General features: G+C 42.3%; 1 protein-coding gene across 5 annotated transcripts in view; it reads right to left on the bottom strand.

Annotated features, from left to right (window-relative positions):
* The window catches only part of FAM120C (family with sequence similarity 120 member C), a 116,489-nt gene extending 99,405 nt beyond the window's left edge, over window positions 1-17,084 (bottom strand). For 3 of the 5 annotated variants that reach the window (XM_087859581.1, XM_045799334.2, XM_087859580.1), the window contains exon 1: window positions 16,268-17,083. In XM_087859581.1, the coding sequence (XP_087715707.1) occupies window positions 16,268-16,954 (687 nt within the window). In that variant the 5' untranslated portion in view covers window positions 16,955-17,083. Of the gene's footprint in view, window positions 1-16,267 lie in introns of all 5 variants that reach the window. The other 2 variants (XM_087859582.1, XM_045799336.2) reach the window with 1 other exon arrangement.
* Between the last annotated feature and the right edge of the window lie 331 nt (window positions 17,085-17,415).

The raw sequence follows: 17,415 nt of genomic DNA, 5'->3' as shown, positions 1-17,415 counted from the left end.
TCTATACTAAAAATTTCGACTTTCCTCAACACACAAAATCCAGGTATTTCTGAATGTACCTGTCACAGGCTCCAAGTCTAAAAGAGTTAGATTCCACCAAAATTCTTAACACATGAATTATATCTAGGTACAGTTGTTCTCAAACTTTAGCATGTATCATAATCAGCTAGAGGGCTTGTTAAAACAGACTGACAAGCCCCATATCCTATTTCTGATTCAGTAGGTCTGGACTAGGGCCTGAGAATCTGCATTTCTATCAAGTTTCCAGGTGATACAGTACTGTTGGTCAGGGACCATACTTTGAGAACGACTGGCTAGGCACATAGCTCTTTGGGTAGTGTTTAGATCTCTTGTAACCAGCTGCAATCTAAAACTTCACAAATAACTTCTTGACCCAGTTTGTTCCAAAAGCGTTCAGCCACCAATCTTTAACATCCTGAGCAACAGTATTTTCCTATCTTTACAAACGCTTGTTTATGATGTAATTTCTGCTGTATTCATCAGACAGTTTTTTCTTAAACCACCACCTACAAAAGACTTTCAAGCCCTGGCAAATTCTTCATTTACTATATAAATGCATTTCACAGCAATATCACTTATTCTGTCTGTACACAGCCTATTGAAATTCCAAGCCTTCTTAAAAATTCTGTTTCAGCACTCCTCATTTTTATACTGGTCATATTTCTTACAATGGTTTATTTTAAAATGATGTCTTAAACTGCAGTATTTCAACACATATATTTTGTTTAGATGTAGAGGAATATGTAACCTTCTTCAGTTGATACTGTCAGCTTTTTGATTTGAGAGAGGCAGGCAGAGAGAGAGAGAGAGAGAAAAGATAATGCTTCAAGCCCCGTGACTGCTTCTTGCCTTAGGGCATAAAATGTATGTAGACTTAAGTGTATTCTTTGTGACATAAGAGTGCCCAGAAGATGGACTAGTCTACTCTTGTATTTCTGGTTCAGGTGCTTTGGCTGTGCTAAGAATTGTTCAATAGACCAAATTTAAGCCTTACATAGTGACCTTATATGAAGATTTAACTGTAAAAATTGTCCTCTTTATAATGCCTGCCTATGTGCAAACTGGCAAAAGGAAGTTTCCCAAAGTTGAAAGGTACCTTGGTTAAGAATTTGAATCATATTTTAGTGTTTTAAAATTTTCATTAGTTATCTAACAAAACAACTGTTCATTCTTTCAACCAATGTTTTTGCACACTTGGTATGTGCCCAAATACTGTGTAAGGAGATGAAAAGATGAATAAAATATGATCCCTTCCATCAAGTCACCTGCATGTAACAGATAATCACAATATATTATGGTACAAGCCAATGGAAATAAGTAAAGAGTACTATCGAAACACAGGAGGGACTGAAATTAATACAAACTAAAATATATGTAATGTTATATTTCATATACATTATATCCAGTAGTTCTCTTGACTGTCCTGGGAAAGATGGTATTACTTCCTTATTCGTTTTATAAATGAAGGTCTTCAAAATGAAATAATAAATTACCCAAGATCCAACTAGTGACCTGAATCCAAGTCTTTGGACTTCAACTCATTTGCTCTTTTCACTATAGCACAATAATCCCTTGTCACTGAATTTTTAAAAATTATGATTTTTAAATATGTGACCTTCTTGTATAATTTTTTGTCACTTTTCATAAATGTGGGTACAAGAAATATTTCATGCTTATCAAAACTACTATAAAAAAGTACAAGTACAACCACCAATGGTGTTTTCATTTATCTATTTCTATGTAACAAATTACCCCAAAAACTTAGTGGCTTAAAAAAACATTTATTATCTCATAGTATCTGTGGGGCATGGCTTAACTGGGTCCTCTGGCTCAGCCTGCAATTGGGATATTAGCCGGGGCTGCAGTCATCTCAAGGCTCAACTGGGGAAGGATCCACTTCCAAGCTCACTCACTTGGCTGTTGGCAGGATTCAGTTCCTTGCAGGTTGTTGGACTGAGGGCCTCAGTTCCTCACTGGCTGATAGTTGGAGGCTGCCCTCAGTTTCTTGTCATGTGGGCCTCTCCACAGGGCAGCTCACAACATGGCAGCTTGCTTCATCAGAGTGATCAAGCAAGAAGAGCCAGAGAGAGAGAAAGTGCAAACAAGATGGAAGTCACAGGTTTTTATAACCTAATCTTGAAAGTGACATCTGATCACTTTGTTGTAGTCTGTTCATTAGAAACAAGTCACTAGGGGGGCGTCTGGGTGGCTTAGTCGGTTAAGCATCTGCCTTCAACTCAGGTCATGATCCCAGGGTCCTGGGATGGAGTCCCGCTCTGGGCTCCCTGCTCAGCAGGGAGTCTGCTTCTCCCTCTCTCCTTGCCCCCCCCCCCGGCTCATGCTGTCTCAAATAAATAATCTTTAAAAGAAAAAGAAAAGAAACAAGTCATTAGGTCCAGCACACACACAAGGGATGGGGGAAGATTACACAAGAGTGTGAATACCAGGAGGTGGGGATCATTGGGAGCCACTGTTAGATGATCATTATCACAAATGGCAAGAGGCACTTGGTCACTGTGTCAGGGAGACACCATGGAATGGTAGAGATTCCAATAAATGAAGACCATGTGGCTAAGCAAAAGGGTGTAATCAATGTTGCCAAAGGATCTGATATTTCACAAGTGGCTGGAAAGTCAGACTTTTTTGTAACATTTCACAATTTTTAAAACACTGGCAACAAATTCATATTTTTTAAAAAAGAAATGCATTCATATAATGCAAATTAAGTAATAGTGAAGTGAAAAATCATTCGACTAGATGATGATGCCTTAATATTCAAACCTGCTGATTACAGATTCTGATAAACACTACTTTGTCAATAAAAATCAATGAAGTTCTTTAAAAAAAAAATGTGTGGGCCTATGGGCCGCCAGTCTGCCATCCTTGCCATAACCTTTGTAATTTCCTTCATGGTATAAATAAAAGGGCAAGGGTTTTGGTGTCTGCTATGCATATCCTGGTTCTGCCACTTCCATTGACCATGCCCTTGGGCTGATGACAAGAGTCAGAGAAATGATCCTCACGGCTCATACTGTATTTTGGCTCATACTGTATTTTCGTACTTGTCTCCCTGCCAGACAACAAGGTCCGGGAGAGGGAGAGAGAGAGAGAGAGAGAGAGAGAGAGAGAGAGAAACCCCCTGACATCAACACTCCCTTATCTCACTTCCCTGCTTCATCTTCCTCCATAGCACTTACTATACCTAAAACACTATGTATTCTGTCTTTTTACCTTGTTTATTGTCTTTCCTCCCCACTAGAAGGTAAAGTTTATAAGATCAGAAATCCATTTTGTTCACTACTTTATCTTCACAATCTTGAACTGTGCCTGGCATACAGTAGGAGCCCAATAAATATTTGTTGAATGAATGAATTCCATTGTTCATAGTACTTGCATATAGGGTCTGGCACAAAGCAGATGCTCAAAAAATGTTACTTGAACTGAAAAGCATTCACTGTCCTGCTAAGGCAAATGGGGTGAAATGAGACCAGAGAATGGCAGATCAAGAAGGACCCTGCATGCCATACCGTGTTAATCTTAAAGCATGAGAGTAAAATGATCCATGTTCAACCTACTTAGCATACAAGATACTTTGTTCAAAGTAACAGTTGCTGGCATTTATATAGCATTTACTATGGGCCATGTAATTTTATAAACACTTATGTTAAATCATTTAAGACTCACAACAAAGTGTGTGATGCAGGTATTATTACTACCCTCATCTTCCAGATGAGGAAACTGAGGCACAGAGAGGTTAACTTGCCTAAGTTTACATATCTAGTAGGTAGAAGAACAAGGATTTAAACCCAGGCAGTCTGGTTCCAAGTTCTGTGTTCTTAGCCATTATGCTACACAAACTAAATGTAAGAAACATGTTCTGGAAAAAGTTTAATTTAAAATGCAACTATACTGTTTTACAATATGTTAAAGATGAAGGATTTTGGTGTCAAATATATTTAGATCTGTATCTTGGCTCAACCATGTTCTAGCAGTGCAACCGCAGGCCAGTGGCTATGCTGAGTCTGTTTTTATTTTAGCCATAAAAAACGGAGATTAATACATATCCTGAGGGGTGGTTATGAGGATTAAATGGCATAATGAATCTATGTAAGATACCCAGCCCATGTGGTAGATATTATTACTACCACCAAGAGGGAATTTATTCTATAAATATATTGCTAAGCAGCTACCAAACTTACTTAACAGAGTTTTGCAATTCCATTTGGAATTTAAGTTGATTTACATGGAATTAATATATAACATTATAAAACACTGATTCTAAATTCTTCCTCATCTGACCTTTAAAGCTCTCCATAGTCAATCAACCAATCTCTCTCTCCCAACAACCATTATTGAACACAGTGTGTCAAGCCCTGGGCGCAAATCCCTACCGTCTTGGAATTCAATTAAAAGAGAATTATATACAAACTTCAGGTTAGAAAATAAATAAGTTCTGGGGATGTAATGTACCACATGGAAAAAAAAGAATTAAATGTGATATGAAAATACTATGAAAGAGAAAAAAATGAGAGGTAATTAAAGAGCATTTGGGCAGCACATCATTCACGTTGGCTGGGAAAGATTCATGGTGATAACTTTTGAGCAATATGCAGGAATTTGCTATGCAAGGGTGAGAGTAACATAGGCAAAGCACTAGGTGAGCACACTGTAAGCCTAGGAAACTAAAAAGTTCAGGATGCTTGGGACATTGCAATGGTTGGAACAGGTGTGGGCGGAGGTAGGCACCAAGTAAGGCTGCACAGTTTGGGATCAGACTGTAAAAGGCCCTGTCTGCCATGCTGAGAAGTCTGGACTTGGGAGAATAGGCAAAAAGTAGCCAGTGTGCACACAACAAAATCAGGTTTGGTCTTCAGGACAGTATACCTGACAGCAATGTGTAAAGAGAGACTATAGTCCAGAAAATGGTAAAGGAAAAAGTTAAGCTAGTTTCATGGTTCAGATAAGAAATGATGGCAGCTTGGAATAAGGCATGGGGGTGGACTCAGGAGACATTTTTGAGGTAGAAGTGATAGGACCAGGTAACTAAGTGGATATGGGAAGTGATGGGAGAGTAAAGAATTAAAGACTCCATCATCTCTGGCTTGAAATAGATAAAAGACAATGTTCAAACAAAAAGAGAATACTGGGAACAGAACAAGTTCTGGGGGAAAATAATGAGCTCCATCTTGAATGTTTTTAAGGTTAAGTGACCTGTAACACATTGAGTAGTAGAGCTGAAAAGGTGTGTCAAAAGCTCATGAGACAGCTTGGGGGTAGAGAAAGAGCTATAGGAATCATCAGAATATAGTTAATATTTAAAGCCATAATAATGGATAAGATTGCTCAGGAAATGAATATAGAAGAATATGACTAGGACAGAAGACTTGAGAGCACCGAGGGTTAAAGAAGCAGGCAGAGAAGGAGGAGTAACTTAGGAATGGAGAAAGAACTAGACTTATAAAGAGAGCAGCATTATGAAATCCAAGGAAGGCAATTCAAGGAAAGGATGGCTCAAGAGTGTCAATTATCTCAAAGAGGACCAAAAAAGGGTAAGAGTGGATGTGTCAGCAGGAGAATGGTGACATCAGATATCAAGAGGCAACAGGCTAGGGAATGGGAATTAATACAGTCTTCATTGTTCATGAATAATGGTTAAAAGGGAAGAATGGTATAATGATAATGGCTTAAGGGGATGACAAATTAAAGGCAAAATTTATGCCTTTTAAAGGTTACTTGTTTATGCTGTAAGTACAAGAAACCAGAAAGGTAGAGACTGAAAATTCAAAAAAGAAAGAGACTGCTATCACTCACTCACTTGGCACTTAGCTTACACATGTGCCTTATACTGGTAGAATCGTACATTTAGCAATGCTGGCACAAACTAAGTGCTCAACAAGTTGACTTCTTATTGCTTTTCTTCATGTATTTACGTATATTATCTGGCCAATAAAAATGCACAATCTTACACAAGAATATACAAAAAGAAGGAAATAGTGTGGTGGAATTGTGGAAAAGGACTTTGAGCAACACAGACCCAGAGCAAGAATTTTTATCCAGCACTTAACAGTGTACAGACCAAAGAAAAATCATTTCACCTCTTTGTACCTCAGTTACTCAACTGTTAAATGGGAAGAATACAGTGCATTCTTGCAAGCTTGTGAGGAATAAATGAGATATTTAAAAACCACCTTATGTACAACTTGGTGCTCAAGAAGTAGTAATAATTATTATTATAATCATTTTTCCTACCATTAGAGCACCTAGAAGTGTCACTGACTTTTCAGGATGTGTCTATGACTGAGGGTAAATAACCCAGAAGCACAGCAGCCATTGCTCTACTGTATTTTAGAGAATGAAAGCATAAAATGACATCAGCTCTTGGTCAGACTTTTCAAAACTTTGATCATTCATGTACCACCAACATGATTTCTGCCACATCCACGTACTGCAACTTAACACTTTTCTTTAAATCAACTCATTTTTCTTTAATTGGTCCTATTCTAAAGAATGATAACTGTGAAGTGGTGGGTTTGATGTGTTCTCTTTTTTTCTAATATACATTAACCATTAAAACAAAGCACTCATACCCAGAACCACCCCGTGTCATCTCCCAAACTACAATCTAAAACTGCTTTTGGTTGCTCTACTTGTGAGACCCGTAGGAAGAGATCAGGCTAGCAATTTGTCAGTTTACTTAATTTTCCTGCCATTACCACTTACAAAGGTTTGCAGAACACAACAATGAAACCAACCAAATGACAAAGTTCATGCCAATAATACACAATGAATCTTTTCATGGGGAGTCTTAAATTGCCTAAAGCTAAACGGACAACCCAGCAATTTATCTTTTATTTAATCTGTCCACCCTCATTTTCTCTATTACAAATGAAAATGAGATTAGGAGTAAAGACCAATTTTGTGGGCTACGATGAAGAACAAAACCAAGGGGAGGAGAAATAAAGTAGTGGGTTTTGTTCTGAAGCACTTAGCAGGTCAGTTGAAAGAAATGGTACCCATGCAGATCATCCAAGTGAAAAACTGCTATCTTCAACAGAGTGGAACACTCCTCTATAAAGGCAAACCACGATCAGTTATTAACCAATACCTTTAAAGTCCGTACTATAAACAAGGAAGCTCTCCATCACTCCAACAACAACAAAAATCACCAATCAGAACCAGGAAAGAGAACTTCATTCACTGATAAGAACTACAGAGACTTTACATGTGATTTTGGAGCCAGTCTTAAATCCACTATATTAAGAGCCACACTACACACTTTTTAGAAGTTACTTCCTACAATCCACTCTCTTAGAATTACTAACCTATTCATTCAGGGAAAAAAATGTATCCTAAACCTAAAATATACAAGACATTATGGAGAATATGAAAAGATGAAAGAATTTGTTTACTGCAGGAGGTGGGAGTTAAGATGGCAGAGGAGTAGGGGACCCCGTTTTCAGCCGGTCCCCTGAGTCTAGCTGGATAGGTACCAGACCAGCCTGAACATCCACGGAATCAGCCTGAGACACAGGAAGATACATCTGGATCTCTACAAATGAACATCTCCAGCGCTGAGTATTGAGGTACGAAGCTGCGCACAGATATCAGAAGATAAACGGAAGGGGGAGGGAGCCACCGCGTTCGGGAGCCGGGAAGCGGTAGCCACCTGCACGGGGGAGCGGGAGGACTCCCGGACGGCACCCGCGAGAGAATAGACTGAGACCGGTGAGCCGGGAGCGCGTGCCACCAGACTCTTCACGGAACTCCGGTGTGCTCACTGGAACCAGACTGAGACTGGGAGCTCCGGGAGCGCGTGGGGGGCGGCTGGCAGCTGGCGGTGTTAGAAACGCAAAGGACAGAGACACAACGGCCCTGGAAGTGAGGGCTGGGACACCTGGTGTGGGGCGTACATCCCGGGACGCTGCAGGGTTGAGCAGTCTCAACAGTAACGAAGTTAAAGCGGCCAGAACATCAGTGGAGAACGGTCCGTAATCCCTCTGTTCTGAGACAGAGGCTGAGATTCCGCCGCTGCTGCTCTGACTCTCAGAAGAGGCACAGCAAACCGCCAAAGAAAGCCGCCAGAGAACTAAAGCCTGGAAAGACCGGCTCACAGCGTGCCCGTCCCCATTCCCCTCGCAGGGGACACGGAGACTCTACCCAAACAGGGTTGCCTGAATATCGGCGCGGCAGGCCCCTCCCCCAGAAGGCAGGCTGAAAAATCAAGAAGCCCACATCCCGGGGCGCCTGGTTGGCCCACTCATTAAACGCCTGTCTTCGGCTCAGGGTGTGATCCCAGCGTTCCGGAAAGGAGTCCCTCATCAGGCTCCTCCGCTGGGAGCCTGCTTTTTCCTCTCCCACTCCCCTGCTTGTCTTCCCTCTCTCACTGGCTGTCTCGCTGCCACATAAACAAATAAAATCTTTAAAGAAGAAGTCCACATCCCTAAGATCCCTATAAAACAAGGGCACACGGCCTGGGTCCTGGTCAATAAGTTGGGCTCTGGACAACCCCACAACCTCTACTCATCAGAATGACGAGAAGGAGAAATCCCCCCCAGCAAAGAAAAGACAATGAGTCTGTGGCCTCTGCCACAGAACTAATGGATATGGATGTAACCAAATTATCAGAAATGGAATTCAGAGTAACAATGGTCAAGATAATGCGTAGACTTTAAAAAAGTATTAACAAAAATGTTAATGAGAATATAGAATCTCTAAGGGCGGAAATGAGAGCAAATCTGGCAGAAATTAAAAATTCTATGAGCCAAATGCAGGCAAAACTAGAGGCTCTGACGGCCAGGGTGAATGAGGCAGAGGAACGTATTAGCGAACTGGAGGATGGGTTAGTAGAAGAAAAAGCGAAAATAGAAGATGGACTTAAAAAAATCCACACCCACGAATGTAGGTTACGGGAGATTACTGACTCAATGAAATGATCCAATGTCAGAATCATCCGCATCCCCGAGGGGGTGGAGAAAAACAGAGGTCTGGAAGAGATATTTGAATAAATTGTAGCTGAAAACTTCCCTAATCTAGCGAGGGAAACAAACATTCGTGTCCAAGAGGCAGAGAGGACCCCTCCCAAGCTCAACCACGACAAACCTACGCCACGTCACGTCATGGTGCAATTCGCAAGTATTAGATCCAAGGATAGAGTATTGAAAGCAGCTAGGGCAAAGAAATTTCTCACGTACCAAGGCAAAGGTATCAGAATTACGTCAGACCTGTCTACACAGAACTGGAATGAGAGAAAGGGTTGGGGGGCATTTTAAAGTTCTTTCAGAGAAAAACATGCAGCCAAGGATCCTTTATCCAGCAAGGCTGTCATTCAGAATTGATGGAGAAATAAAGACCTGCCAGAATCGCCAGTCATTGACCAGTTTCGTAACCACAAAACCAGCCCTATAGGAGATATTAAGGGGGGTTCTATAAAGCTAAAAAGGCCCCAAGAGTGATACAGAACAGAAAGTCACAACCGATACAAACAAAGACTTTACTGGCAACATGGCATCATTAAAATCATATCTCTCAGTATTCGGTCTCAATGTGAATGGCTTAAATGCTCCCATAAAGTAACACAGGGTTGCAGACTGGATAAAAAGAAATGACCCATCCATTTGCTGTCTACAAGAGACTCATTTTGAACCCAAAGATACATTCAGACTGAAAGTAAAGGGATGGAGTAAAATCTTTCACGCAAATGGACCTCAAAAGAAAGCTGGGGCAGCAATTCTCGTATCAGATAGATTGGATTTTAAACCAAAAACTATAGTTAGAGACACAGAAGGGCACTATATTATTCTTAAAGGATGTATCCAACAAGTGGATATGACAATTAAAAATATCTATGTCCCCACCAGGGGAGCAACAAGATACACAAGCCAACTCTTAACCAGAATAAAGAGACATATAGATAAAAATACGTTAATAGTAGGGGACCTCAACACTCCACTATCAGCAATAGACAGAGCACCTAAGCAGAAAACCAACATAGAAACAAAAGCTTTGAATGCCATACTGGACGAGTTGGACCTCATAGATATATATAGAATACTACACCCCAGAACCAAAGAATACTCATTCTATTCTAATGCCCATGGAACATTCTCAAGAATAGACCATGTTCTGGGACACAAAACAGGTCTCAACCGATACAAAAAGTTTGAAATTATCCCCTGCATATTCTCAGACCACAATGCTCTGAAATTGGAACTCAACCACAAGGAAAAATTTGGAAGAAACTCAAACACTTGGAGACTAAGAACCATCCTGCTCAGGAATGACTCGATAAATCAGGAAATCAAAAATCAAATTAAACAATTTATGGAGACCAACGAGAATGAAAACACAATGGTCCAAAACCTATGGGATACTGCAAAGACAGTCCTTAGGGGGAAATACATAGCCATCCAAGCCTCACTCAAAAGAATAGAAAAATCTAAAATGCAGTTCTTATTTTCTCACCTCAAGAAGCTGGAACAGCAACAGAGGGACAGGCCTAATCCACTCTCGAGGAAGCAGTTGACCAAAATTAGAGCAGAAATCAATGAATCAGAAAACAGAAGTACAGTAGAGCAGATCAACAGGACTAGAAGCTGGTTCTTGGAGAGAATCAATAAAATTGACAACCACTGACAAGACTTATCCAAAAGAATAGAGAAAGGACCCAAATTAATAAAATTATGAATGAAAAGGGAGAGGTCACAACCAACACCAATATAATTGGAAGGATTATTAGAAACTTTTATCAACAGCTATATGCCAATTAATTAAGCAATCTGGAAGAGATGGAGGCCTTCCTGGAAACCTATAAACTACCAAGACTGAAACAGGAAGAAATTGATTTTTTAAACAGGCCAATTAATTATGGAGAGACTGAATCAGTGATAAACAATCTTCCAAATAACAAAACTCCAGGCCTGGATGGTTTTCCTGGGGAATTCTACCAAACATTCAAAGAAGAAATAATACCTATTCTCCTAAAGCTTTTTCAAAAAACAGAAACAGAAGGAAAGCTACCAAACTCATTCTATGAGGCCAATATTACCTTGATCCCCAAACCAGGTAAAGACCCCATCAAAAAGGAGAATTACAGACCGATTTCCCTAATGAACATGGATGCCAAAATTCTCACAAGATCCTGGCTAATAGAATCCAACAGTACATTAAAAGGATTATCCATCATGACCAAGTGGGATTCATACCTGGGATGCAAGCGTGGTTCAACATTCGCAAATCGATCAGCGTGATATATCATATCAACAAGACTCAGGAACCATATGATCCTCTCAATTGATGCAGAAAAAGCATTTGACAAAATACAGCATCCTTTCCTGATTAAAACCCTTCAGAGTGTAGGAATAGAGGGTACATTTCTCAATCTCATAAATACCATCTATGAAAACCCTACAGCAAATATATTCTCAACAGGGAAAAGCTGGAAGCCTTTCCCTTAAGATCAGGAACACGACAAGGATGCCCATTCTCGCCACTATCATTCAACATAGTACTAGAAGTCCTTGCAACAACAATCAGACAGCAAAAAGGGATAAAAGGTATCCAAATAGGCAAAGAAGAAGTCAAACTGTCTCTCTCCGTAGACGACATGATACTCTATATGGAAAACCCAAAAGAATCCACTCCCAAACTATGAGAAGTTATAGAGAAATTCAGTAATGTGGCGGGATACAATCTCAATGCTCAGAAATCAGTTGCATTTCTATACACGAATAATGAGACTGAAGAAAGAGAAATAAGGGAATCCATCTCATTTACAATAGCACCAATAATCATACGTTATCTTGGAATTAACTTAACCAGAGACGTAAAGGACCTATATTCTAGAAACTATAAATCACTCTTGAAAGACATTGAGGAAGACACAAAAAGATGGAAAAATATTCCATGTTCATGGATCAGAAGAATTAACATCGTTAAAATGTCCATGCTACCCAGAGCAATCTACACTTTCAATGCTATCCCGATCAAAATACCAAGGACATTTTTCAAAGAACTGGAACAAACAGCCCTCAAATTTGTATGGAACCAGAAAAGGCCCCGAATATCCAAGGAACTCTTGAAAAGGAAAAAGAAAGCTGGGGGCATCACAATGCCGGATTTTGAGCTGTACTACAAAGCTGTGATCACAAAGACAGCATGGTAGTGGCACAAAAACAGACACATAGACCAATGGAACAGAATAGAGAACCCAGAAATGCACCCTCAGCTCTTTGGGCAACTAATATTTGACAAAGCAGGAAAAAACATCCAGTCAAAAAAAGACGGTCTCTTCCATAAATGGTGCTGGGAAAATTGGACAGCTACATGCAAAAGAATGAATCTTGACCACTCTCTCACACCATACACAAAAATAAACTCCAAATGGATGAAAGACCTCGATGTGAGGCAGGAATCCATCAAAATCCTAGAGGAGAACATAGGCAGCAACCTCTACGACATCGGCCAAAGCAACCTTTTCCATGACACATCCCCAAAGGCAAGAGAAACAAAAGATAAAATGAACTTGTGGGACTTCATCAAGATAAAAAGCTTCTGCACAGCCAAGGAAACAGTCAAAAAAAAAAAAAAACTAAGAGGCAGCCCACGGAATGGGAGAAGATATTTGCAAATGACACTACAGATAAAAGACTGGTATCCAAGATCTACAAAGAACTTCTCAAACTCAATACATGAGAAACAAAAAAAGAATCAAAAAATGGGCAGAAGATATGAACAGATACTTTTCCAATGAAGACATACAAATGGCTAACAGACACATGAAAAAATGTTCAAAATCATCAGCCATCAGGGAAATTCAAATCAAAACCACACTAAGATACCACCTTACGCCAGTTAGAATGGCAAAAATTGACAAGGCAAGAAACAACAATTGCTGGAGAGGATGTGGAGAAAGGGGATCCCTCCTACATTGTTGGTGGGAATGCAAGTTGGTACAGCCACTCTGGAAAACAGTGTGGAGGTCCCTTAAAAAGTTAAAAATTGAGCTACCCTATGACCCAGCCATTGCACTACTGGGTATTTACCCCAAAGATACAGACGTAGTGAAGAGAAGGGCCATATGCACCCCAATGTTCATAGCAGCATTGGCCACAATATCCAAAGCGTGGAAGGAACCGAGATGCCCTTCAACAGATGACTGGATTAAGAAGCTGTGGTCCTAATATACAATGGAATATTACTCAGCTATCAAAAAGAACAATTTCTCAGCATTTGCTGCACCATGGACGGCACTGGAGGAGATAATGCTAAGTGAAATAAGTCAAGCAGAGAAAGACAATTATCATATGATTTCTCTCATCTACGGAACATAAGATCTAGGAAGATCGGTAGGGGCAGAAAGGGATAAAGAAAGGGGGGGTAATCAGAAGGGGGAATGAAGCATGAGAGACTATGGACTATGAGAAACAAACTGAGGGCCTCAGAGGGGAGGAGGGTGGGGGAATGGGATAGACTGGTGATAGGTAGTAAGGAGGGCACGTATTGCATGGTGCACTGGGTGGTATACGCAACTAATGAATCATCGAACTTTACATCGGAAACCGGGGATGTACTGTATGGTGACTCACATAATAAAAACACATTAAAATAAAAAAAGAATTTGTTTACAATTTAGCCTAGGGAGTAAGATTTATATATTCCCGAAATGATAGCTCTCAGGACTGAAGAGGAGTGTTGGGAACTTTTTCCCCAACACCGTATTATGAAAAAGTTCAAACATATGGCAAAGTTGAAATTTTGCAGTGAGTATGCAAATACCCAGCACTGAGATTCTACGATTTTCACTATACTTGCTTTATCAATCTATCTCATTAGGATGAACTGCTGGGATTTTAAAGATGAGACTATGTGTGATAGAGAATTTTTGTAGACCATAGTAAAGCTGCTTCTTAAAACTTTTGATTGATGGGTCTATGAACAAAAGTAGTTTGGAAACCACAAATCCACACTCAGTGTTTAACTCTCCTCCAACCTACAATCAAAATCCATTCAAATCTCATGGCTGGCCATTTTAGGTCTCCACACCCTTGTCCACTACTTGAATTATATCCTTCCCAGTGTTCTTTCAAGGCTCAGCACCAATCTGTAGAGCCTCCCCCAACTTTCAAACCTTCATTCACAATTAACCATGCCCCCTGTAGGAGCTGTATTGATTGTGATTAGCTCACAGTATCTGCAACTTGGTTTTGTCTTTTATTAAACTGACCTCTGTAAGTACAGAGATTCCCTTTTTTACCTCTGAATCACATCAACAGGCATAGTACCTAGCGTACAGCAAGCAATAAATGCATATAAATAAATGCCTCAGACCTGTCTTTACCCAGGAACCAGGGAAGAGTTTAGGTGAGTATGGGAAGGAGCTAATCACACTGGCACTTTAGAAAGATTCATCTTAGAGCACTGTTGTTAAGATCATGAGCTCTGGAGTCAGACTGCCTGGGCATGAATCCTAGAATCTCAGCTCTGCCATTTATTGCTCGGTGAATTTGGGCAACTTTCTAAACCTCCTGTGCCTCAGTTTCCTCATTTGAAAAACAGGGATAATACTGCTTCACAGGTTATCGTGAGGATCAAATGAAATAATTTTGTTGTTAAAGCACATAGATTAGCACCTGGAACATGCTAAGCATTCCATCATTTAGTCACCGTCACCAGCAACTAAGTTAATAATGACACTGAGGTAAAAAGTCCTTAAAGCTTGGGTGGTAGCAACGAAAAAATGAAAAGAATCGTCATGAACGAAGAATCTACTGAAAAATGTTCAGTCAGGAAGGCAAACAAATGAATGTCATATTATTTTTTGCTACTTTGTATGTTTGAGATAGCTCTTTACTAGATTTTGTTATTAAAAACAGCTATAATCTATCCAGCCCAGGCAGAGATTTGATATGCACAAGGAGTTCTAGCATGACTGAACTGTAGCCACAAACTCAATGACCACTTCAAGCTTCCTGATGCAGGTCTTTCAGTCTCTCAGATGAGATTTTTTTCCCCTCCACATTATTCTACTCAGGACCATTTCTTTATGATTCTCACAATTCCCTGTCTTGTCTACTAATTGTGACCACACACCCAAGAGCCTTGGTTGGAAAATGGGTTTGACGTTTTGTCCTACCCAACCCTGTACTCCTTTTTCTTCTTCCTGCCCACCTCCTTTACTTCTCAAGCCTTGCTATTCCCCACACGTAAGAACTTGAAACCTAAGAGTATGGGAAAGCAACAGAGCAATAGGAATGGTGCCAAGAACTGGGGATGCTGCCAAACTGTTCCCCAGGCCCCATATGCAGTGACCAACTCCATGCAGAGATTGGACTTAACTGCCCATAGGGCCTCACATGCTTGATATTCCTTTTTGCTTCTGCTCATTCTTTTGCCCACTTAATGCAGCCCTCCCAAATCCGTAACCCATTCAAATCCAACCCATCCCTGAAGAACTAGAGATCCAACTTCTTCACGGAAGCCTCCCCTGACCATCTGAGCCCACAGATATCACCGAACATTCATAGATACTGTACTTACAGTCTGTACTATAAAGCATAATCACATACACACTTATACCATTAAATAAATCTTTCATGTTTATATATTTGATTTTCCAAGGGCAGGAAACCGTGTCTCACATGTCCCTTAAACCCCTTACTCAGTGGTCTAATACTTGTTGAACAGTGACTCTATCAGCAGGGTTTTTTTATTTGTTTAGGCTAAGGCAGGAGAAGACAGAAGCATGTTGAAATAAGAAAGGCTGAATGCACAGATGGGTAAAAAAGCGCACAGGGTCAAAATGGGGGGTAAAAGTTGTACAAGCAAGGTATTTGATTAACATCTGTTTAAATGATTTGCTGCCAGGCTGGAAAGAGACATACGGAAGAGATGCCAACTAGAAAAATTTGGAAAAAGGTATTTCAGTTTGAGGCAGAAGACAGCAGGAGAAAATGGGGCCACAAAAGAAGTTTGGCTAAAACCCAGATATAGGCCACTGGATAAGTGAAGGTAAAGGGAGTTGATGGGATGACATGGGTAGAGATGTGGTTGTGTTGGTGAGCGAATCGGTAGGGGGTGGTATGAAAGGGTGGGTAGATGAGTAAAATGATAAAGGATAGTCAGGCAAGTGGATTAGCTGGTTAGGCAGTGAGTGAGTAATGGGGGACAGGTTAGTGGGTGGGTGGTTAGGTGTTTAGCTGGGAGGGAATAGGTGTGGGGCTTATTATTTAAGATCCGGCCCCTCCCTCACCTTGACCCGGAAGCGGATGAGTGCTAGCCTCACGCAGTGGCTCAGGCAGGCCGGTGGCAGGAACCAGGCCCGTGGAGGAGGGGTGCCCTTGTTGCCCACGTGTCCCACGATCAGTTGCGCTGTCTGCCGCTCGGCCTGGCACCGACGGCCCCACTCGGCCAGCCGGTCCTTTCCCAGGCCCCCGGGGAACATGACCACCAGCTCCAAGCCGTCGCCGCCGGGATAGGCACAAGCCTGGCATAGCGCTGACAAGTAGCCCAGCATGGCGTTCCATTGGCCGCCACACACCCAATCCGTCTGGTAGCCACCATAAAGCCGCGGAAGCGCCGAGCCCGCGTCCACAAGCACCCGGGCCCCGGGCAGCGGAGGGGGCGGCGGCGGCGGCGGGTGCAGCCCAGGGTGCGCCTGGCCGTGGTGGTGGAAGTGGTGAGCGGGGTGATGGTGCCGAGGCCCCGCGCCCCCGGAGCAGGCACCCAAGGCAGCGGGCGGGAGCGGCGGTTGCAGAGGCGCGGAGCCCCTGGCGGCGCGTGGAGCCCCGGGCGCTAGCGCTGCCGTAGGCGGCAGCTGACGATGCTGGTGCTGTTGCTGCTGGCGCGAGACCGTGCGCGCGAGTTTGAGGAGGTCCACGGGCACCACGGCCCCGGGACAGCGCTTCTCCAGGAACTCTTGGAAGCCCTGGACGCCCATGCTTCGTCGGTGGGCAGAGGAGACGGCGGCTGCGCGAGCAGGTTAGGCGGCGATCTGGGCGCGAAGCTGGGGGCGGGCGCGTGCGCACTCCGCGGGGGGCGAGGGGGCGGGAAAAGGATTCCCGACGGGAGGGGTGAGCGAGCGAGGGGATGAGGGCGGGGTGGGGAGGAGACCACAGATTGGATTTGGGTGGGGAGAAGGAGTGAGGCCGACCGGACTCAGGAGAGGCTGGGAGGATAAAAGCGATGACGGGCTCTAGTGACTTCTCTTCCCCCCCCCCCCTCCGGCCGCTCTTAACCGCTTCAAAAGGGGTGAATCCTCTTCCTTCCACCTCCGGGAGCCATGTTGCCTCGTCTTCTCTATGGTACACGCTTTCTAGCTGGGGGAGGGGAAGTGGGGCAGGGCGGAGGGGCATCCTGGGAGTTGTAGTCTTCTCTATGGCTTCAGGATGCAGTCGAAGA

This window comes from Ursus americanus, chromosome X, assembly GCF_024610735.1.
Source record: "Ursus americanus isolate L20-20 chromosome X, mUrsAme1.1.p, whole genome shotgun sequence".
NCBI classification, from domain to species: domain Eukaryota; kingdom Metazoa; phylum Chordata; class Mammalia; order Carnivora; family Ursidae; genus Ursus; species Ursus americanus.
This window is presented reverse-complemented; position numbering and strand designations above follow the sequence as displayed.